This window comes from Lingula anatina, chromosome 2 (genome assembly GCF_051362555.1).
Source record: "Lingula anatina isolate TDL-2025a chromosome 2, LinAna3.0, whole genome shotgun sequence".
In the NCBI taxonomy this organism is placed as follows: domain Eukaryota; kingdom Metazoa; phylum Brachiopoda; class Lingulata; order Lingulida; family Lingulidae; genus Lingula; species Lingula anatina.
In genome coordinates, this window is record NC_141768.1 from 23,254,222 (window position 1) to 23,277,527 (window position 23,306).

The 23,306-nt window shown below is 34.4% G+C and overlaps 3 protein-coding genes across 4 annotated transcripts; 2 read left to right on the forward strand and 1 right to left on the reverse strand.

Moving 5' to 3' along the window:
* Window positions 1–209: 209 nt before the first annotated feature.
* LOC106164881 (eukaryotic translation initiation factor 4E) lies at window positions 210–8,088 on the reverse strand. Of its 2 annotated transcripts, none has more exons than XM_087007200.1 (7): window positions 7,977–8,088; window positions 6,643–6,833; window positions 5,996–6,059; window positions 3,403–3,516; window positions 2,928–3,067; window positions 1,791–1,845; window positions 210–1,580 (listed from the first exon to the last, which is right to left on the reverse strand). In XM_087007200.1, the coding sequence occupies exons 1-7, from the start codon at window positions 8,004–8,006 to the stop codon at window positions 1,521–1,523; spliced, it is 654 nt and encodes a 217-aa protein (XP_086863326.1). In that variant the 5' UTR covers window positions 8,007–8,088; the 3' UTR covers window positions 210–1,520. The 2 variants fall into 2 exon arrangements, with proteins under 2 accessions (XP_086863326.1, XP_086863325.1); XM_087007199.1 differs by lacking the exon at window positions 5,996–6,059 and adding an exon at window positions 5,444–5,507 and having other exon boundaries at window positions 7,977–8,087.
* A 1,529-nt stretch (window positions 8,089–9,617) lies between these two features.
* Window positions 9,618–20,212, forward strand: LOC106164916 (RING finger protein unkempt). The gene is made up of 15 exons (XM_013542966.3): window positions 9,618–9,802; window positions 9,905–10,114; window positions 12,864–13,162; window positions 14,129–14,382; window positions 14,678–14,762; window positions 15,187–15,338; window positions 15,510–15,614; window positions 16,065–16,217; window positions 16,454–16,694; window positions 17,083–17,202; window positions 17,477–17,643; window positions 17,971–18,201; window positions 18,388–18,483; window positions 18,661–18,822; window positions 19,087–20,212. The coding sequence occupies exons 1-15, from the start codon at window positions 9,705–9,707 to the stop codon at window positions 19,261–19,263; spliced, it is 2,550 nt and encodes an 849-aa protein (XP_013398420.2). The 5' UTR covers window positions 9,618–9,704; the 3' UTR covers window positions 19,264–20,212.
* Window positions 20,213–21,320: 1,108 nt separating this feature from the next.
* LOC106164914 (histone H3.3A) lies at window positions 21,321–23,162 on the forward strand. Its single transcript, XM_013542962.2, has 3 exons — window positions 21,321–21,495; window positions 21,959–22,242; window positions 22,454–23,162. Exons 2-3 carry the CDS (start codon window positions 21,961–21,963, stop codon window positions 22,580–22,582), a joined length of 411 nt encoding a protein of 136 aa, XP_013398416.1. The 5' UTR covers window positions 21,321–21,495; window positions 21,959–21,960; the 3' UTR covers window positions 22,583–23,162.
* The last annotated feature ends 144 nt before the right edge of the window (window positions 23,163–23,306 follow it).

Here is a 23,306-nt window from a genome sequence, read left to right on the forward strand (position 1 = left end):
CCTGAAATGGGTATTATGGTCTTTCCATTAGCTTCTAGACACTACAGCCACAGTAACCTGTCAGCCAATCAAAATGTTAGTGAATGAGATAAAATTTTTTATGAACTGTGGGAGGGGGGTATGTGTCTACATATCCCTTTTATAGATGTAGAGAGAGACTGGGATGTGAATTAAGCAGAGAAGTCAAAACTATGGTAAATAACCTGTAGTAATATTACAATGTCCTTTATTCTTAGCAGACAATTTTTGAGAAATTGAACTCATTAGTAAGGTGCAATTTAAAGAAAAATTCTCAAAATTTTCTGTAGTACAAATGGTTTTTTTGCTCCACAAAGTGGATTCTTGCAAGGAGCTCTACATCATAAAATTTGGTTAACTTAATAAATTCCAATATAATATCTCCCCCAAAATGATAGTCACCCTTTCCATTACATCAGACCTTCAAATATGACTTCTTTCCAGGGACTTCTTAGTCTGTATTTTGATACCAAACAAGTTTTAATCTATAAAATTTTTATTTGCTGAAATATGCAAATCTTACAATTCTCGATTACAAAACATTTGCACTCTTTACATATACACAGTAGAATATAACTAACAATACCTGTTTAATTTCACCTTTCAAATCTCAGGAAGGTGACAAAGCCAAACTGGGTAAAATCATAACAGACAGAAAATGGTAGTAAATTTGACAACATGAAGATGCACCAATTAATTGGGTCTAGGCATTCAGAATGCATTGCAGTTAATAAGAATACACTAATCAATTATTACCCACTACCAAAAATGCTGCATTCGTATATAAAATAGTAATGAGTTACAACAATGTGTTTTAGCATAAAGGAAATTTGAATTTTGGCATATATAATGGATGGGGGGGGAGTCATCTATTCATTTCTTGACAATTGGCAGCATCTCCAAATTATGTATTGATATGGTTCCAATAGGCAAATTTACAAAGTTAAATCATCTTGATGAATTAAGTCTGGTTACTAACTAGATTAACTTCCCTGCTAAATGTAGCTGGTCCATTGCATTTACAAATGTACATTAATCTGCAGCCCAAGCAAAAGGAGGGAAAAAAGATAACACATTTTAGATTATGAACTTATTTTAAATCACTCTCTTTCAACAAGATGTCTCAGCATTTTTTGCTGCAATTACTACAGTCATAACAGAAGCAATAAATATGTGCAAATATATTGACAAGACCAAATGCATCTACATCCAGTGAAGACTAACATTGAGTTGCTGACATTTTTATCACTGGAAGAGCCCATCTTGTCCTACTGGTAGAATTCATTTAGAAAACTACCATAACTGGGGTTGAAGGCATATAACAAAGCATTAACATCCTCTGCCTCAAACATTGCATGAAATTCCAGTGTAGGCAGGCATAACAAAGTTATCGTATCAGTCGACAGTGTGCCATTTTCCTCCTTCAAAGTCCTTTTCAACAGTCTCAGTGGCTAAATTCAACTGGCTGTTATTACGTTGTTGTCCTTTGGATTTTTGTCTTGTCATACCGTGTAGCGGTTTTTTGTGGTAGATCCTGCTTTTGCAATGGTATCTGTGTGGGCCTGTAAAAAGTTTAATATCTACCATCATCTGCTAACAGGTGAGAAATTCAAGTCTTACCAATTAATATTTAAGGACATGTATGAGCCTCACTGTTATTTTCAATAGTAGCAATGATCTTGATAAAATTTAAATGTACACTTCAATCTTCCAAAGATTAAATAATAGATCAAATAGACATGATAAGGTTACGATGCCAATGATTTCCTTACCTGGAAACCTATTGCTATTTTCTGTGGTATAGTCAATCTTTCTTTTAGTTTTTTCCTAAAAAGAAAGGGGGAAATATCATCCAAGGATTTAAGACTGTTCATAAAACTGAAAGAATGATTTTTATTGACAAAGAAATTTCGTTATTAAAAGGTATTCCAATATTTGGATTATATTTTTTATGTAAACAATAATATCACTATTAATATGTTAATTTCTGAAAATAATGGTCAAGTTGGGGTAAACAAACACAAGTTGTTTATACTTGTGGCTGTATACCACCCTGAGCTTCAGAGATAACTTGCCACTAACCTCTTCACTATAGCCTATCTTCATCGTGTCAAGTTACCTCTGACGAAAATAGTTTGACCTAGTTTATATAAGCCAATCGAATCCATGTTTCAAATTTTTTCACCAAAGTTTGGTGAAAACGCTGATTGGTTGACCGTCAATCGGCAATCCTCGGCTGATTCCGCAAGCTCCATACTAACAACAAAGTTATTGTCGAGTGCGGAGACATCCGAGTAGTTCCGAGTGCATAACCGAACACAAAGAAAGCATGGCGTCTCCTACGAGTGACTACGTAAAATAATGTGTTAAGTTATCTCTTGATTCTTTGCAAAATATGAGTATATCGGAATTGAAACCAGAGCAGTTTGAGGCCCTGCATCATTATCTACTGAGGGATGATGTATTTTGCGTGCTGCCCACAGGTTACGGCAAGTCCCTGATATTCAGCCTTATCTTTGATTGGTCCGGATTTGAACAAAGCGCGCTTTGACTCGTTCGCGTTCATTGGCTAGATCGTTCAATGAGTCATTGAGTGCGGGCTTTAAATTTGATTGGCGGGCGGCGGGGGCTATCGAATGTGGTCAGAGGTAACTTGACACGATGAAGATAGGCTATAGTGAAGAGGTTAGTGGCAAGTTATCTCTGAAGCTCAGGGTGCTGTATACAGTTTTAAGCTTCAAAACTCAGTTGCTACATTATAAATTTATTTCTAAATACTATCCAATACTGAAATATTTGCATCTTCCCTTGCCTTAGGCTATTAAATGCATCAACCCCCCCCCCCCCCCCCAGAAACACATGCACCCACACACACACCCAACTCAAAGCCCATTTATATCAAAGCATACCCTATTTTAACTGTGGCTTCTGATTTCCATGCATCACTTGTCCACAAGCCCAGCTTGTCACCCTTGTTTCTGATATTGACTACAGCACCACACACCTCATCACTGCTCTCCTCGAAAGCTTCACCTATTAGGCACAGGAGCTGTGAAAGATATGAAATATTTGAAAGATTAACAGTTTCAACAAGCATAAGGTCTGAATCATATACAACCTGCTGCAGAAATAGTTCAATTGTACAATTCAAAAAGAACATTAAGTCTACAACTTACAAAGAAATGCTAAACTGCAGGTAATAAAATATAGCTTATGTCAGTTTAAATCTGCTATGTTTTATATGCTTGATTACACTTTATCAACAGCATCTTAGTCAACCCTTGCTTTAAATGGCAATGTTATGACATTCTATTTCCAAATATTATTACTCCATTGAAAAAAATCATTGCAGACTATCAAAAATTCTTATTTTGGTCCACTTACTGTTTCTAGCCAGAACTTGTCTAGATCTGTATGCCTCTGTTGTTTGTTTAGGTTTATTAACCATCTTCCCCCTTTTTTATTCCTAGCATCTTCCCACATTGGCTGAATACCATCCTGGAGAAGATATTAATGTAATGAATGATTCACAGGAAATGAAATGCAGTTTATGACTGAAGTACAGAAGACATTTTTATCTAAGAAAAATGTACTAAAACTGTAAGCAATTCATTTGTAAAACTTGTCAATGTGTGTAAACTGTTTGTACTTATTGTTCCATGTCCACCTGACTTGACACCAGAGCCATGTCAAGGTAGCCAGGACCTTAAGAAAACTTCCCATTTACTATTTATATCTGCCAAGACCTTATTTCTAGGTCAGCACATACTATCCTAGTCTACTACTGTAAATGCACAATCATTTGTTAAAAACATATTCAGTAATTCATCTTAACATCTTAAAACAAAAGCCCAACACATCCTGTGCCATTAACTTTTCAGCTTACCAGTTTCACCAGATTCCCAAAATCAACTGGTCCTAATTAAGAATCACTGGTCAAAAAAAAAAAAAAAAATTCACTCAGATCCCTATTACAAATTAATAATAGTAATGACAAGACCTTGATTTTGTCAAATCTTTTAGGAATGCTTCCACCCATGGAGACGCACTCAAAAATATCTATTGTAAATTGTGGAAAAAGTCAGTTAAAAAAAAATGCCATGTCAGACCACTTGATTCACACATTCTAAAAAATCTACTAGCCCACACAAAACTTTACTATTTTTGGACGCCAGACCACTGGCTAGAGTCGCAGACTGCCAACAATACAAGTCAAAGGATGGTTTCATTCCATAATTTGCAATGCCTTTAGTCAGTCTGGGCTAAAGACAATAAAACCTTTGTTTATCTGACCTCAGGTCATACTGATCTTAACTTGGAAGGTAAAAGAAATCCTGTGACCTTTGTTTATTCAACCTGAGGTCACTGACCTTAAAATCAGATGGCAAAAGTGACATCAATCATAAGTCAATTACGGGCAATGTTCCAACAGACAAAGCTGACTTTCAAAAATATAAATATATGAACTCTTCAGTCTTATCCTCTTCCATATATAACTTACAATGTCCCAGTTACTTAACTGTGTTACAAGAATTCAAATTATCCCCATTTAAACTCGAGACGTCCCACACCTGTCACATCAAACCTTCCTTAAATCACATTTTCCAAGGAAATATATGAATATTTAGTTCTAAATGGACTGTCAAATTATGAGTAGAGCACATACCAAAGAGACTTTCAAATAACCTTATGGGTTAAGCAATTCTGTTAATCTCAGATATCTAAGAGTATAGAAGAGCAAAGTTGGCTTGAAGAAATCTATTTCAACAGAAAAGAACTTCCATCTATTTGGGCCACAAGGCTGTAAAAATGCTTTTCTCCTAAGGATGCAAAACGTAATAAAATCCTTACAATGTCATAGTCTAGACAGAGCATGTGATTTTCATTTAAGTTGTTTCCAGATTACCTCTCTCGAGTAAAGGGCATGCCAAAAACAGCTTGCAGGGCAAGAAGGATATTGCACTACCAAAAAAAAAAAATGCCTGCTGAAAAATGTCTTGTTAAAAAACCCAGTTAACCCATTTTATCACTTCAATCCTGAATAATTTTCATACTTTTGAACAGTCAGAAAAATAAGTAAATGGCAATCTTAGAAAATTATCTATGTTTGTGTCTGTGAATTTTGTTTTCCCTTTTCATGGACTGGACCTAGACAGCTTTCCCATTCTCAACAGTGAGCCAGAACTGCCTAGTTAAGTAGCAGTAGATCACACAATTAGCTATAGTACTCGGCATATTTCAGCTAAACGACCCATATATCAAACACTGAATCAAGAATAGACCACTTCTAGAGATGCATACAGAATAACAAACAGTGCATGTGCCATAATATATTCAGGCATATTACATTTTAAAACACAATAATATAATTGTAACCATACAGCACATACAACCAAGTATCAGCCATTTTTGTCATGATATTTACCTTAAATAATGAGTAATCACAGCCTGACGGTAATTTACTAGCCGGTTGTATATGGTTATATAACCTACGGATAGAAAATACTCATGTTAAAACACCACAATACAAATGTGGATAGGCAGAGGCAGCAGGAAGTATGAACCCATACATTTTTAGTAAACATACTTCCCACTCATGACCTCATGGCAGGAAAAAGATGGAAACAACACCTTCTGCTGATCCAAATGGGAACAGCAACTACATGGGCTATGTCAGAGGAGAGGGCAGACAATTTACTGCAAAAAGCAATTGTTTCCATCTTCTGTCCCCATCATACAACAGCCTTGTCCGTGTGTTAAGACATATAGTGCCTGAATGGTGAACATCAGTAAAGAAATGGTCATTTTTTACTAAAGACTACTAGCATCACGTACCCAACCCCACTGACCTTAATGTACACCAAAAATGCCAGTGCTATTTCCCTCAGCATTAAAAAGTATGTCCTCAATTTCCCCCATCCATGTTTTATATGTCTAAACACACAGCAACACTGACCAAATGTTCTCAAACCATTACCTTGAATAAGGAATAATCACAGCCAGCTGACAGTTTACTACATGGCTTAATATTTTTATACACCCTGAAGCCGAAAACATATAATTAGCAAAATAATTGAAAGGACAAAAATGTTTCTCATTACCAAATAGTTTGCTGGTTTAGGCTCTGACAACTACACATACCGAGTAAACCCAGTGATATCATGCCACTGTGTTATTACACTGTAACTAATGTATTACAAAGGGATACACATCTTACATTTTGAAGTAATTTTAAGTGTAAACAGAGTGAGGAAAAAGCCCAGCCTTAAGGTCAGTAAAACTGCAGCTGTGCTTCAAAATCTAAATGGATATAAAGGGGTAGTAATACTTTGTTTTAACCCTATATCATTCACGTTGGGTCAGAAACTTGCAATCATTTGACTAGGATGACCCATGAAAATTATGGGAACATTATAAAATTGTGTGAAGTAGCTATCAGCACAATCACTCAACTCCTCTCAATTTAACTTTTATGTGTTTATATGTATTCAAAATACAGGGGATGGAAATTATCCAGTGTTAAAATAAAAGGTGGCAAAATTTCACAAAATTATATTTCACATTTTTTTAATTCAGTTTGTCCTCTTCTTCAATTGTCTGCATAAGAAAAATTATGAAACTTACGCCCAGAAGTCCTCAACTGTATCAAATGATGTTATTAACTTGAGATTAGATGCCCAGTCTTTTGCCTTGTCATTTTTGAAGAACCAAAGTGCCCATCTGTTTTGGAGTGGATGTTTAATGATAATTTCTGGGGTCATTTCCTGGTCATCTTCAGCTTGATCACCTTTATCCGTTGAATTTTCAGGTTGTCGCTATAATGGATAACCAGAGATTTAATACAACATAATATCCATTATTAAGTTACTGATATAGTAGAATATATGCAAATGGAACATTTTTGTCATTTTCATTAAAAAGTACTAGTATGTAAGCAAATTGTGTTCTATTGATCTCTCAGTCATGTTTGGCTGCATACAAACTTTTTCAGTTCATGTTAATGTTTGACCCCTATCCATGTTAAATGGTATGTGTGCAATAATTGTCCAGCTCCAGACAGTTCACCAAAAATATAAACATTTCTAATTGGATCTCTAACTTAAAATGTTATTTATAAAAAAAATCAGCATTAGGCTAAACAGGCCCCACAGGTCATCATTTCAATTTAAAAAAAAATTACAATTATTTCAAATTTCTGCAAAAGCAAGTTTATGTGGTCTACTTAAATTCTTAGACATCTAATGTTAACAAATATAAACCTTGCCCATTAACTAAAAAGATACCTAAAGACCACATAAAAAGATCTTGTTAAGCTTAGTATTACTAGGAAAATATTGTACTAGCTGGAATAAACTGTAAATGAAATACAAAGGCAATTTTTGAATGATACATGTACAGGCATACAATAATATATCTGACTAAATAAATAGTTTTTGAATGGATAACCTTTATGTAGGATAAGTCTTTTTTTAATATAAGGGTATTGGAAGAATTTTTCTTGTTCTAAAAAAGAGCATAACTGATCCATATGTTTTCCAGTCCTGCTTACTATCATAACAAGTTAATTAGTCATGAAAATTAAATCCAATTTAGTTTGAATAACTGTGGCAGTAGTCAAAAGTTCTCGTTTTCGTAACTAGTCTTTTATCATTTAATTACAGTTTCCTCTTTTTTTCGTTTCACACTCACTTTCCCAAAGAGGGTACTTGTTTAAGTTACATAACCGTTCAGTGGCCAATTATGGCATTCTTTCACTCGTGAACCCATGCCTACCAAAGTCACACGGGGCCACGGCGCCAAACAGCTGGCAAGAAATATTTCAACAGAATAGTTACTAAAAACAAACCGTGTAATATCAAATAAGTAATTATTTATGATAACGCTGATATAGGTTTTTCATTGACAGCGATTTAGACAACCTGACTGGTGTGAGTATGTCAAATATCCATATCATTTACCTCGTTTATTTCGGCCTGCTCGGAAGCCATGATAGTGCCTTTCTCTTCTGAGTGTCACGTGGTACCGGCGTATTGGAACGAGGCTGAAAGGACCTGGAAAGGACTGATGTGTTTGATGTGAATCCAGCACAACGCTCATTGCTCATCACTGGCTAATCTTGGAAGATAACAATAACTGCTAGAGGGTTGGGGATTTACAAGGTCATTGCAAAAAAGAAAATAAATAAATAAAAATAAATAAATAAACAACACATTTTTACCGTTCTTTATACATGTGACATTGAGAATTATTGCATCATTTTACAAAAGGCTAAGCATGAAGAAAATGAATACAGATACAACTAGAAAAGCACTCAGAGAGCGCAGACCTCCGCCAAGGCGGCAAAGTCTCCACCCAATGCCGTTTCACCCCTAAATTTTCGATTTTTTTATTATTGATTGATTATTGACCCGAATCACCACCATAAACTAACCATCTGTTCCTTGGCTCACTTCTGACAGTTCCTGAAAATTTCATCAAAATCGGTCAATAACTTTTTGAGTTATGTTGATGACAGACGGACAAACAGACAAACAAACAGGGGTGAAAAACATAACCTCCTTGGCGGAGGTAATTAATGAATACAGAGTCATATAAAAGATTGCATATATACTCAAAATGATAATGAGCCTGTACATGAAAAGCATTAGTACTTATATTTTATTAGCATCTATATTTCTTAATTTTGAAATTCCATGTAAGGCAGCTCTCCTCACTCCACTGGATCCATATAAAGAATGTTAAACATGTATATATAACATTAATCATTAATATATAACATTAATCAGAAATAATCACAGAAACCTAAATACCTATATACAATATAAAGACAGATTAAAGCTTCTATTGGAAAAAATTGAAAAATTGAAAAGGGGTCTGTATTATACATTTTTTTCAGATTAAATATTTAAACTTTACAAAAATTCCAACTGTCGTGGATTCCAAGTACATTCTATATATTACACACATTAAATGATAATAATAATAATAATAATAATAATAATAATTATTATTATTATTATTATTATTATTATTATTATTATTACAGTAACAATTAACAACAACAACAACAATATATGATGGTGATAATGATGGTGATAAAATCCTGAAAAATTTAAATTACAGGAAAAAAAATCAATCAACCAGTTGTATCCTTTGTCATGCAACGATTAAAGATGTTAATTGCTACTGCACGTATACAATGTACATGTAGTACGTACAACTGTTAAATCAATCTAACGTACTGCCCTTCAGAAAATCAAACAGTCGCGCAGTGCTTACGCATGGTAAGAATTCAAGACTGTTTGTTTTCCACTGGGAGTGCTTACGTGTGAAAACCTGCTTCCGATCGAGCTTATCAGTTCATTTCACTGTGCAAACTATTTAGAAATAAGGAGAAATAACGTTTAATGTATGCGCCACCGGTGGATTTTTGTCTAATTTTGGTATTTCAATAGCAATGGCTGTCCTCAGTTTTTTATAATTTCAGTGTTTTTTTTTTTTTTCTTTTTTTTTTTCTTATTAAGGTTAAACACTCTTAATAGCATTTCACTTTTGTAAAATCACCTTTACGGTAGATTACTTGAGAACAGAAAAGGGGGGATTCCGTCTCGCAGTTCACTCGGGACAACCACAGGGGGCTTTCCCGTCACATGGTCAAAATTGGCCAATTAGGGCTAAGGAAATAGATGTGCGATTTAGATGCGCAGTGGATCATTATTGACATCAAAATGCCGTCGGAGGCTCCAGTTTTACCCACACAACCAGAAAAACCTCACCATTATACGTAAGTAGCATAACATGCAACTCGATTTACTTTTTTTACGTCTTCAATAAAAAAAGATCTTCGTATTGTCTTGTTGTACTGATTTTATGCGTTGATTTTCAGATATTTGAAGGAGTTTAGAACACAACAATGTCCCCTCTTCCTGCAACATAAGTGCACGCAACATCGGCCGTTCACATGTTTTCATTGGCACTTTATGAATCAAAGGCGCAGGAGACCGATCCGGAAGAGAGACGGAACGTTCAGTTATAGCCCAGATATATATTGTACAAAATTTGATGAAACTACAGGCATTTGTCAAGATGGCGATGAGTAAGTACTTGCTGATGTTTGAATTTTGGTGGGAAAAGTGGCTAAAATCAAAGCATGCTTAAACCTGCAACTTGCAGAAGCAGAAACTTCTTCAATAGAGAATATTTTATCAACACGTCATATATAAGGGGTAAACGCACACAGGTATTATATCTAAAATGTTATCTTGAAAGGAATGTTTAATTTGAGTGTTCTCGTACCTGACAGAAGTCAAGTATATAAACAATCATGGCGGCCATTTCTTGTTTACATCCAGTCTTATGGACATCATGAGGGGATAACAACTTAGCATCTTAAAGACAGTGGTTAGATCAAAGCACATTCAATCAAAGGGTGATATAAAATATGCCTAGTATTTTCGTTTAATTTGCAATGTGTTTATTTGTGGATTCCTAAATCGAAAGAACTAAAAGTGATACCCTTGACCTATTTATAGATTTCAAGTATGGCAGTATTTGCCCAATACAATAAAAGAGAAACAAAAAAAAATTAAAAAAGAAAAGAAACAATTAACGGGGAAAAAACAAAATTTTGTGATTGTTTTTGGATCAATTTGATATTGACAGTAAATAACAGACATTAAATTTGACTAAAATTACTTTTATAAATCATTTTCAAAGCTTATAATATGATGTCCAAAATATTTTTATTTTCGATGGTTCATTAAAGACATATATAAAATGTGATTAAAGTATCTATAAAAAGAATTATGATGCAATTCATTAGTAAGTAACAGTTCATCATAAATATAAAAGTACTTAAGGTTGAGCATAAGCTTGGGTTTTAACAAATTCTGCAGTGTTCTGTCCCCATGCTCATACCAAATGATTTTATCAAACATCAAGTTTATTTCTAAGGATGCGTTCACAATAAATCTTTATTCTTGGTATTGAGTAAAATATGGGAAAGCTAGTGATTATTTGAGTACATTGAAAACAATAGGCAGTAATGCAGAATGTTAGTCTTTTCTTTCTAGTTGTTTCTCCATTGCCCTATCTCAGGAAGGGACTAGCCTGGATATCTGGAAATCTGATTTATCGCGACAACTCAACTTCCAAACATTGATATTTTAGAGGCTTATACTACTTAATGATGTTTCTATTGATACTCTTCCTTATCTCCCTTCTGTCTATCTGTCCTGTCTTATGTTAGATAATTTTACCTTTCGTAATATCAACAAAGATACCTGACTACACATTCAGTAAAGTAAACGACACTTTAAGACATAATGAACTTCATAATTTTCATGTTTTGTTTCACAATTTAATCACTATATATCATTGTAGGTATGCAGTTTTTGTTACCTTGTGCAATTTCTATTTTAAGAATTTTATAGCAGTATATATATAAAAACAGCATTCCGCTTATCACAATTATGAAAATTTCATCTCATAATACACTAGCTATGATGTTGAATATTGTTATTGAGGCAAGTTGACTAAATGTAAAGATGGCTGTCACAACATATGTTTTCATTGCATTATTTATGTAAAATATTAAGTTTGTTATCTTACTGCTAAATGTAATGCATTGAGAAGAGGTATAGTTATTATCAAAACACAAATGCTATATATTATGACATGTTTTTAGTGAAAATACAAAATAGACACTTCTTTATGGTCCCACAAGTATGAGCTCATCCTGTGGGATAGTCGTGATTGCTTTTATTTCTGAAAGAATCCTGGGATTATCAGTTGAAATTTATCAATTTCATATCATATATTTTGCATGCTTTTTTTCTTCAAACATTTCTCTTAGTTTCATTTGTAAGAATTATGGGGTTGAACTCAAACTCTGATAAAATGACTTTTAAACAAAGATTTATATATATTAGAAAAAAAATAAGTTGACTATTTAAAGTATTTTATGAATATAGTTATTTGAGAAAATGTTTTCTTTTACTACCATTTGATCTGCTGTCCACAGATATTACATGTGGGCAATCTGTATGAGGTACAGAATATAATTGTTTATCTGAGGTGATTCACCATGGCACAAAAAGTTTGACAACCTATTGCAGTTTTAGTTTACTTTTTTATTTTTTATGATGTCAGTTTGAGATCATTGTAACTTTGTATGGCTGTTTTATTGGATACCACATGACTTAGTTTACATTTTGAATGTTAAAGGGATAATAACTCTTCGTATGAGATCTATATTTCTCAATAAAAACATTGTGAATAACTCACAGAAATATAATATATTCTGTTTTACCACAAAAACGGCAGTTATAGCTATTATTCTGATATCTGAGCTTGTCTTTAGACCACGTGACCTCCATTGATGGCTATACTCTGTTAAAATCTCTTAAGAGATTTTAACAAAAAACCAAACTTTTTAGAAAAAAAACCAGGGACTAACTTCGAATGTAAAAATGGATTCATTAACCATTGGTAAGTATGGGAAAATTGTTGTTTACTCCAGGAAAATTCATTTTTTGGCCGAAACGAAGAGTTATTATCCCTTTAACATTAAGTAAGCCTCAGTTATGAAATTTTACAGTTCACAAAAGAATTATGAAATTTAGATTCTCAGTATAAATATTTGATTTGTTATGTTATAGGTCTGCATTGAAATAAAAGTGATTCATTAGTATTTAAATTATATCCCTTTTATTCCCTTCTTTCTTAAGCATATTTAAAATTATCCTTGGCTGCTCTCCTTTTACATTATTATAGGCATGCAGAAATGGGTCCTTTTTCTTACTCTCTGGATTTAGTTAAATTATTTTGGTTTTTTTTTTTTACAGCTGCCCATTTTTACACAGAACTGCAGGTGATACAGAGAGACGATATCATTTACGTTACTACAAAACAGGAACTTGTGTGTATGAAACGGATGCCAAAGGCTGTTGTGTTAAGAACGGGCCACACTGTGCATTTGCACATGGTGCACAGGACTTGCGTGCCCCAGTCTATGATATCAGAGAGTTGCAGAATCTAGACCAGCCGCCACCTGTAGGACCAGAAAAACCAACCAATGGAAGCCTGGGATCTTCTGGGAGTTTAGAAAAGGACAAGATACTAACAGAAGACCCCAGATGGAATGGTAAGTGGCCTGGTTTTGATGTCATTACTATGGGATGATATTTAGAAAAGGTAATATCATTGGTTATGAAAACTTCTTTTTTGTTTCTTTTTCATTTTGGCATGTTTTCCTATTGTCATTGATATTTTAATGAATAAATGGGGTTAAAATTAATTATAAGTTCAACAGTTAACATCTGGGTCCAGTTTTATGTGCATCATAATCAGTGTATGCATATTGTATTTTTTACTTATTAACTCTGCATTAACAGGTAATTTACCATCCATTTTGGTCTTATTTAGCTATATCCCTTTTATAGTATATATAAGCTTTGCACAGTGTATTGCCGGTTTATTAGATGGACTGCTAATAAATGATTACTTACTTAACACATGGAAAGCAAACCAACCCATGTATGTTAGCACAAAATTAATTCAGCTTAAAAGAGTGACAACTTGTCATTTTGGTGAGAAAAGTGCCTAAGAGCAGATTTTCCTAGGGTAAACCACAATTTTTCCATGCTTTCCAAAGGTTAATGAATCCATTTCAACATTAAAATTAAGTTCAATGTTTTTTTTTCTTTTCTTTTCTTTTTTTTTTCCTAAAATGTGGTTTTTGCAATCATCTCTAAAGATAAATTATTGTGATAACTGCCATTTTGGTAATAAAAAGGAATTGATTATATTTCTTTATGTTGTTCACAATGTATTTATTTATTGTGGAATTTTGAATCTCATATAAAGAGTTGTTATCCCTTTAACGGTTGAATGTTGAAAAGGTATTATACACCTATAGATGAAAAATTTTCAAAAATCTAGATATTTTTGTGTTGCACTTAGTCCCTTACCCCGAGCCCTCACCCTTTTTCCTCCCCCATTAAGAGCTGTATCTCTTTGGCACTTGAATTTTGTTTTTATGTCCACTCATCTCTGTATGCCTCTGTGTTGTTTGTAAATGTCTGCTAAGTCACATTGTTTTTCTTTGCAGACACAAATTTTGTTTTAGCAAATTATAAAACAGAGCAGTGCAAGCGGCCACCACGGTTATGTAGACAAGGCTATGCATGTCCCCAGTTCCACAACACACGTGACCGGAGACGTAGCCCCAAGGTGTTCAAATACAGGTCCACACCTTGTCCTAATGTGAAACATGGGGATGACTGGGGTGACCCCTCTGTCTGTGAGGCAGGAGACAACTGCCCCTACTGTCATACTAGGACAGAACAGCAGTTTCACCCAGAGGTAAGAAAATTACATAAGAATATGAAATGAAACTAATTCATTAGATTTCAGGACTCTAAGGACACTTTGACTTGATTAGTTACAAGGTAAAATGCAGATTTAGAATCTTAAAAAGTAAGTTCCAAATCTTTATAATCAGATGTGTGTGTGTGTGTGTGTGTAGTTGGTTATCATGATGTTAGTTGTTGTATATATACTCAACATTCTAAGTTCCATCATGATTATGCATATAAACAATGATTGATGATATTTTATGACACTTAAATTGACATTGCACTACCTTTCCTTTCCCCAGATCTACAAGTCTACCAAATGCAATGATATGGTGCAAACTGGATACTGTCCTCGTGGATCTTTTTGTGCTTTTGCTCATGTGGAACGTAAGTTGCTTTAATGAAGACAGAAGACTGAAGTGGATTTGAAACCAACACAGTTAATGTTTATCATGCGTCAAGATGGCTTATAAGTGCATTAAAATTAAACACTTTTACTAAATTAGGGCAAAAAAAAATTCCTCTTTTCATTGTTTTATTCTCAACCTCATGCTCTTGTCCTTTAAAGCTCCACCCCCATTTATCATCAATTTGACTGCTTCAGGAAATTATTGTGATAATGTAGCTTAATGTATCTACCTTTTACCATTTTCATTAAATGTAGTTACTTGGGCATGGGTGTTAACTGTAATAATGTACTATTTATTTATTTATTTATTTATTTATTTATTTATTTATTTATTTATTTATACTTAAAATGTCAGTTCTTTGTAAGTTATTTATAACATCTTCAAATTATCTGTTCTTTTAGAGGAAATGGTAAGCCAGAGGGATATAGCAGCAACAACAACTAGTAGTTCACTAGCAGCTTTTCTGCCAAATGAGCTGCAAAAGCAGACATCTATAGATAACACACAAAGTGAAAAAAGGGATAGCAATTTGGAATCAAGTATTGAACACCAAGTAAGTGGTTGTCTGTCATTGTTACTTGTACAGTTAAACTTTAATAAAATGAATATTTGATAAATGAAAATGTCAAAGGGAAACTGATAGGGTATTACATTGAAGTATGCTAACAAACACTTTTACACAGCTATTTTTCTTGAATATCTTTATTTTTTTCATAAATTTCAGGACAGTATAGCTTTATCCAAAGATGTAACAGCTGATCATGTTGATTATAAAGTGCCAGCACCTATTGGGAAAGAAAGAGCAGATAGCTCTCCAGTGACACCTCCAGTAAGTACCTATGCCCCCCTGTAGTTCTGCTTTTAAAATACAGTCATGCTATCTTGCATTAAGTTTGAAACACTGCCCCAATTGAAAAGGTTGTGACCCAGCTTCACAGAAAGAGAGAGAGAGAGTTTATTTAAAAGTGTCTGTATTGATGTACATAGCTTTGAGGAGAAAATGACTTAGATATGGCCAGATTTACATCTCCTCTCAGATTGTCCTTCCTATTCCTTTATTAAACAATTTTATCATGAGGCACCTAAAGCCTGAAAATCAATTTTATTGTGAAGTTATAAAAAGAAAAAGCATGAAATGTTTTTTAAACTATACCAAGGACTCTGGGATACATAGTTAACCTATTCATCCAGAGAGAGATATATATGGTCCAATAAAACACTACTGAGCTTTGCCTTAACCTGAAATTTACCTCTGAAACATGAGTTGATCATATTCCAGATTACAGGTCAGATGTCCTCTCCAGTTTTTATTGGCCACGGTGTACCTGGTCCTATAGGGAAAGGACGCTCTAGTAGCACTTCCAGCAGTATTAGTACTTCAGATAGCGGGTTCTATCAAAGAACACCAGGAATTGGGAGAGAAGATACTCAGGTAACTTGTGTAATCTCTCAAACACATCAAATGCAGGGAATAGATTGGTTTAAATTGTAATAATAAGCATCCATTTGAGCTTTTAGTATAAACAGGTGTAAATTATCATGTAAATGTGAAAGGTGTCTTAAAAAACAAAATTACATAAACATTCTGAAATAATACTCTTTGAACCTAGATGTAAAATTTAGATATTGGCCTGTAAATATGTGCCATTTTGTTCCCTTGTTTTCCAGCCACAGACAGTCATGTCTCAGGCCAAGCTTAGGCAGCAGTTACAAGCTATAGAAAATGATCCCAGTTTGGACACTTCTGAAAAGGCTAAGAGAAAACAAAATCTAATACTAATCCATACGCTAAATGGGAGTAATAGCTCAGCAACATCTAATAATAGCTCAGTACCATCAGCTACATCCACTATGTCGCCACTTGCACCGCCTTTCTTTCCCCCTGGTGATACTGTGGAGTCTGTTATAGGTAGGTGTCTAAGAAAACTTCCTTTGATCATTGAGAACAACAGCTAGAGTCACATGCACCCCATTCTCCTAATGGTGTACACACACTGTAACTGTCAGCATCCACTGCACAACCGTGTGCACCAGTTTACTTCCACTTCCCTTCCCAAACCCAAAATAAAATGTTTGCACTATCCACTTCTTGGAGTTGGTATTAACAGCCAATTAGTAGCAACCTGCATTCCACTCCCCATCCTTTCCAACCCTGATTTGTGCTTAATTTAAGTGTTGGATATAGTAGTATTCCTCTTCATTAAGTAATAAAGACCAGATTTTTAACCCCACTCAGTAGAAAGATATTATGAGAATCTTTACAATAAGTAATTTATGTAATCAATATTTTATTTCAGGCAATGCACTGGAAGATCTCAATTTGGAAGATTTTGACCTTTCCTCTATAGACAAGGAACTAGAGAAGGATAATGACAACAACTCCGTGTGCAGTTCAATAAGTGCAGGGTTTTCCTCTAGTAAGTTATGTTTTATTAATTGATACCTGAAAAAAGTACGGACAGTGGTTATGTCATTTATAGGATGGGACACTGGCTGTCAAGTTTTGTTTTTCTTTTTTATATCAAGTAAAACGTCTTCTGAAACAAAAATACTACTAAGTTACCTAGACATCTTTGATTTTTAACATATACATGTTCCGTAAATCCACTTGGAACATCCCATACTCTAGTGGTCAGATCCAATATCATAGGTTACCAGTACAATATATTGCTGTTGTTCCTAATATTCCAGATTATCTAGGATCATCATCTGGGCCTGTCAATATCCCAGATGGCGGTGTATCCCGAGGCAGTGCAGGCAGTCTGGACTCGCCTGTATCTTCTTTAGGTAGTTTGCCCCCAGCTTTTGTACCACAACAGATGCAGCTGCAACAGAAACAAGAGCAACAGCTAGAACAGGTTTGTGTTTACATTTTCTCGGCAATCAGATTTTCCAGTTAACACCACCTTAAAACTTAGAGAACCAAAGATACCATAAAATCACGATGGGCATTTTCTTTGTAGAAATTATTGTATTCATTTTAAACTGATCTAAAGAGTATTGTTTCACATAATTATTATTATCTTGTCTAGTAGTTATTATGATAACAGTTAATATAACTGGATCAAACCAACCCATAACATATATGTGACTGCTTTGTTTCATATTTTAAGATAATTGACGAACCCAGCAATAGTTTAGACTCAGAATGTGTATTGTAATTGCATTCTACGCTATATTTGCAGGCTGCAGCTGCTTTCCTGAGTCAACCCAATCCAGGAAAGTACCACATGCCAGGGTTCTCAGACTATACCAATAACTCCCCCAGGAGCAGTACAGGTGGGGCATTATCCCCCCTGGTGGCACCTTCACCAACCTTCAGCTCAAATAGTGAGATGCACAGGCTTCGAGAGGAGCTGATGGCCAATAAGTCCAAGCTGCATTCTTGGGAGGAGGGTATTTCGCAAGCCAGGAGTGTAAGTTGTAATTATGTTTTCTAAAATGAGTGAATAAAAGAATGAATAGTTTAATAAAAGTCTTCTGCATCTACTTTTATTGCTTGTTAAGTTGGATTATGGAAATTTTAGTTAAATTTGGTTAACTGAGAAGGTTATAATGAAATTTGATTTAAAGCATAACTGATGATTCTTATGTAATTTTAGGCTTGTGATGCTTGGAAAAAAGAGGCAGAAGAATCTTTAAAGAAGGCAAAAATTGCAGAAGCAGAGAAATTAGAAATTATGAGGCAAAGAGATGAGGTAATGCAGTCTTATGAAATGTGCGATCGACAAGTGCATAGGTGTAAATTTACTTCTGCAGTGATTATATTGTTCACTTCAGTAATGAAACAAGTAAACCCAATTTATACTGCATATTTTAAGAGAATAATATACACTATTAATTTAAATTAACGGGTTCTATTACTTTCTTTTCAGGCATTGGGTCAAGTTGTGAAATTAACACAAGAAGTAGAACGGCTAAATGGAGGACCCTTTTTACACTGTTTAAAACGTATCAATGAACTGGAAAACTTGCCAATAGCTCAGTTGAAAAATTTGCAGACTCAGCTACGATTAGATTTAGATAGATTAGATAAAGTAAGTCTGATAAAATAGTAAAACCACTTATTGTACATTATTGGGAGGCATGGATGGTGATCAAGTTGAAAAAATTAATTATATAGTATACTCGCGATAATTGTAAATATTACAAGGAGTTGCTATTTTTAAGTATGCATGCATATTCAAAGAAGAGAAGGGAACATAGAATAGGATGAACATTAAGGCTCAATTTTGTTAATTATTATTATATTTATTTATTTTAATTATTATTTTTTTTTTATTTATTTTTTTTTTTTTCAGATCGTATATCAGTATACAGCCATGAAATGCCTAGTATGTCAAGACAAGAACCGAAGTGTAGCTGTTATGCCTTGTAATCACTATGTACTGTGTGATAGCTGCTCCAGTCTAACCACAGAATGTCCGTACTGCCATGCCCCTATAACACAGAGATCCAGCATTGTACTGCCTCTATAATCATCTCTCTCGTTAGTCATTTTAACCATACATTTTATAAAATAAGGGGAGAAAGGTGCTGATTTTTTTTTCTTGGGAGAAAAGGAGCTTTAACAGATTACAAATACAGGATGGTGGATCAGGTTCTCATATAAGGATTATACTATACAGTTATATATGCCAAGATGGTAGCAGAGGATGATTTCCCAATAGACGATTGTAATCAAATGACATTGCAGTTGCTTTCTTTCATGCCTGGAGATGGTATTTCAAGTACACTTTACTTCATATCAATGATTGTGAATGGACATCAAAAAAGCATTGGTGCATTACAAAAATGACAATCGGGATGTTTAAATCTGAACTTTTTGGAAGTCAGAGTTTAGCTTGATGCAGTTATGCATTACATTGCAATATTTTCTTATATGATTGACTAAGTAATTGAGGGAGAAGGTGGTATATTGTGTCTAATTAGACCATTCTTATAGAGGCAATATTGAAGATTAGACTTGTAACTTGATTTCCTTCATAATCACAAACCTGTTTTCACAGCTTCAAGAATTGGACTTTACATGACTATCATTTCATTTTTGAGAGACCTCTCTTTGTGCCCATTGTTTTAAATATATATTATTATAATTGGTTTACATTGAATTTGATTATGTTTTGAGTACTATTGATCCTTCTTTACCTATAAGGTATGATTATTTCTGTTGATGATTGATTGTAGGCACAAATTTACACCAGGCAGAGCTGGCTCTTGCTTCCACTAGAACAGGCATTATGAAATGAGAAAGTTTTCTTCATTCTCCTTTTGTAAATTTTACCATTGTCATGAAATGTCATAGTAAATGGAAAATCTATTAAAGAAAAGCATCCCTCCATTTTTTTTTTCTTTTTTTAAGTTTGAATAAGGTACCTGGTTGTTGGTTTTTGTATATTATTAAATATTTCTCAAAGCTTAAAAATTGGTTTGCTTTTATTCATTTTCTCTTATTTCTTACGTTTTTGTAATTAAAAATTGTGGGGCCCTTCATGCTGTGCTGACACGTGCAAACAAGTAAATTATCAACTTCCTAGACTTTGAATCCAAATAAATGTTTTCATTTGTTCAACAAATTTTTAAACTGAGTAAACAGCAGTAATTGGAGTAAAAGTCTGAAAATAATATTGAAATGTTTTACAGATAGAGAGGTCTGTGGTGACATGCAATGATTGTTTATTTTACTAAATGCTTAATTAATTCAATGATAATGAATCCTTTCACAGGCTCTTGGTGCTTACTAGTAAATACGACCAATCTTGATTGGAAGCAGACAATCAGACTACTATTTTCGTATATCAAGGTAAAAGATGTATTTTAAGTAGGTGCTTTAGGGAAGTATTGAAACTCAGTACATGGGAATTGAAATGCATGCCCCCCTCCAAAAATAAATAAATAACGAAGGGAAAAAAAGGAGCTCAATGCCTGCATTGCATAGGCTATGCACTGTAATCTGGTTCAGGATTAGCTTGTATTGCGTGACTGGTTTCTCTTTCGACTGTCATTCCATATTAGGCGAAGCCTTATCCTTATATTTGAAAGATATGTAGTCTACTGGATTGTCAAAACGAATCTGTGAAGACAAACTACTTCAAAGATTTGAATGATTTCAATATTTTTCATGTTTTCATTGTTTTGTCATGATGACATCAAAGAGTTGAGTGGCATAATTAGATTTTGTGGCATGCATATAGTAGATTGATTCATTGACGGGTCAACGTGATAGCTACAGATACGAAATAGACTACATATCAAAGCACATATCCCTGTTTCTTGCAACATGAAAAGTAATAGGTAAGGCAATAAAATGTGTTCTTATAAGATAAATAACATCTGCAAAACAGATCGAGTAAATTCAACTTTTCTTTATGCCGTCCTCACAACACAAACTCGCTCGGTGCCGTGGAATATGCAGGTGCGCGGATCTAGTGCTGCATACGATTAGCCAATCAGAAGCATGTTCATCGTCCAATCAGAACTCGGATAGCGCATCCAATTGAAAATAAAACAGGGGCGAAATCTCGACCAATAAGAAAGCAACTTATTCGTCCAATGAGAATTAAGTAGGTCAGGCCAAAAATGTCAGATTTGCTCCAATCAGCATTTTTCATACATTGAAAGTTATTTATAGAATCTGGGAAGCGAAGTCTGTACCGTCTTCTATTATCATTGAAACACTCGACGTCGACTTAAGTCTACCTCGTGAAAAGGTAAGAATTTTGACAAACCTGAATTAAAAAAGTTATTAAAAACTATTTAAACTCCATTTTCAATTTATGTGGAATACAACGATATAAAATTTACACATGGTTTAATTCTGCTTTTTAAGAAAAATTTGAATTTATTTCATAAGAAATTTGACCGCCATTTTTGTTTAGAGTTACCGGTGACGCCATTTTCTCATTGATGAGTAATACATTCCAAATTTAACCATTTGAGAAATTCCTCTGAAGTTTTTAATATCAGAACCATTACACAACATTAAAAGTTACCTTATGCTGTACTCGTATTTTAATATAACTTTTTTCATACTAGAATTATTTGACTGTAGATTTTGAACAAAGCGCTAAGGTTAGTAGGTCAAGATGCCATGAGGTTCATCCAAACAAAGTAACGACGAACACAGTTGTCAGTGGGATTTCTATCTTTAAGTAAAGTCATTTTAATTTCCAGAAATGGCTCGTACAAAGCAGACTGCTCGTAAATCCACTGGTGGAAAGGCCCCGCGTAAGCAGTTGGCCACCAAGGCAGCGCGTAAAAGCGCGCCATCAACCGGAGGCGTGAAGAAGCCCCATCGTTACAGGCCTGGAACTGTAGCTCTCAGAGAGATTCGTCGTTATCAGAAGTCCACAGAGTTGCTGATCCGCAAGTTGCCATTCCAGAGACTTGTCCGTGAAATCGCACAGGACTTCAAAACTGATCTCAGGTTCCAGAGTGCTGCCATTGGGGCTCTGCAGGTAACCAGAAATTGTCTAAATTTTAATATTGAATAACTGTAAATTTGTTGGTGAACCTGGCAAGGTGTTGGCAAGTGATGTGACATAGATTTATTGATTTGTTTTTCTTGGTAAATGGGCTTTAAGTCAAACATCCTTCTACAACAAAATAATTGAAACATGGCCCTTTTTACTGACTTTGAATAATTTCGTCCCATTTGTTACATTTCAGGAAGCCAGTGAGGCATATTTGGTTGGATTATTTGAGGACACCAACTTGTGTGCCATCCATGCTAAGCGTGTCACCATTATGCCCAAGGATATCCAGCTGGCTAGGAGAATCCGTGGAGAGAGAGCTTAACATGTTCATATTGACTGACTTTTTAGACTTCATGTTTCAACAATCTCACCAATCATGAGACCAAACGCATCATCAATTTATCCACATTTCTAGGAGGGATTTTATACTGCATAGTGGAATATTTCCTTTAGTGCGTGTCTAGTAGCATTTTTAATGGACTATTCTTCTTAACTTATTGTGCTGCTTTCGTCTTGTGGCTGTATTTTGAAATGAGGTGGCCAAATGTGCACGGAAGAATGTGAAACTACATCGACCATTCGAGAGTGATTGGAGAGCCACAATTTCAAACTATGTGTATGATAGCGTAAAAAAAAGTATATTTTATTTTGTACAATCTTTGTTAGTAAACTATTTAACCATAGATGATTCTTTTGATATTACAAATTTTCAGTGTAGGTTAACCAGGAGATTTAGCAATAACATATGACCTCAAAATGGAAGATCTCATGAAATAAAAAAAATCCTCACTGAATAAGACCAGATTTAAAAGTGAGTACGGGTACCTGCACGTGACTCCACGGAAATTTCCAAAAGTGACCAACATTTCGATTGTATTTGGAATAAATTTCTTTTACCCTGACGATGTTGTACATTTCAGTTCTTCGTTACTTGAAAAAGACGAGTTGATGCCCTGTTCATCCACAAGAAAAAAAGCTCTCCGATTGTTTTTGCCCGATTTTCGTTTGGTTGATATGACACCACTTCGTAATGGTACGTTACGTAC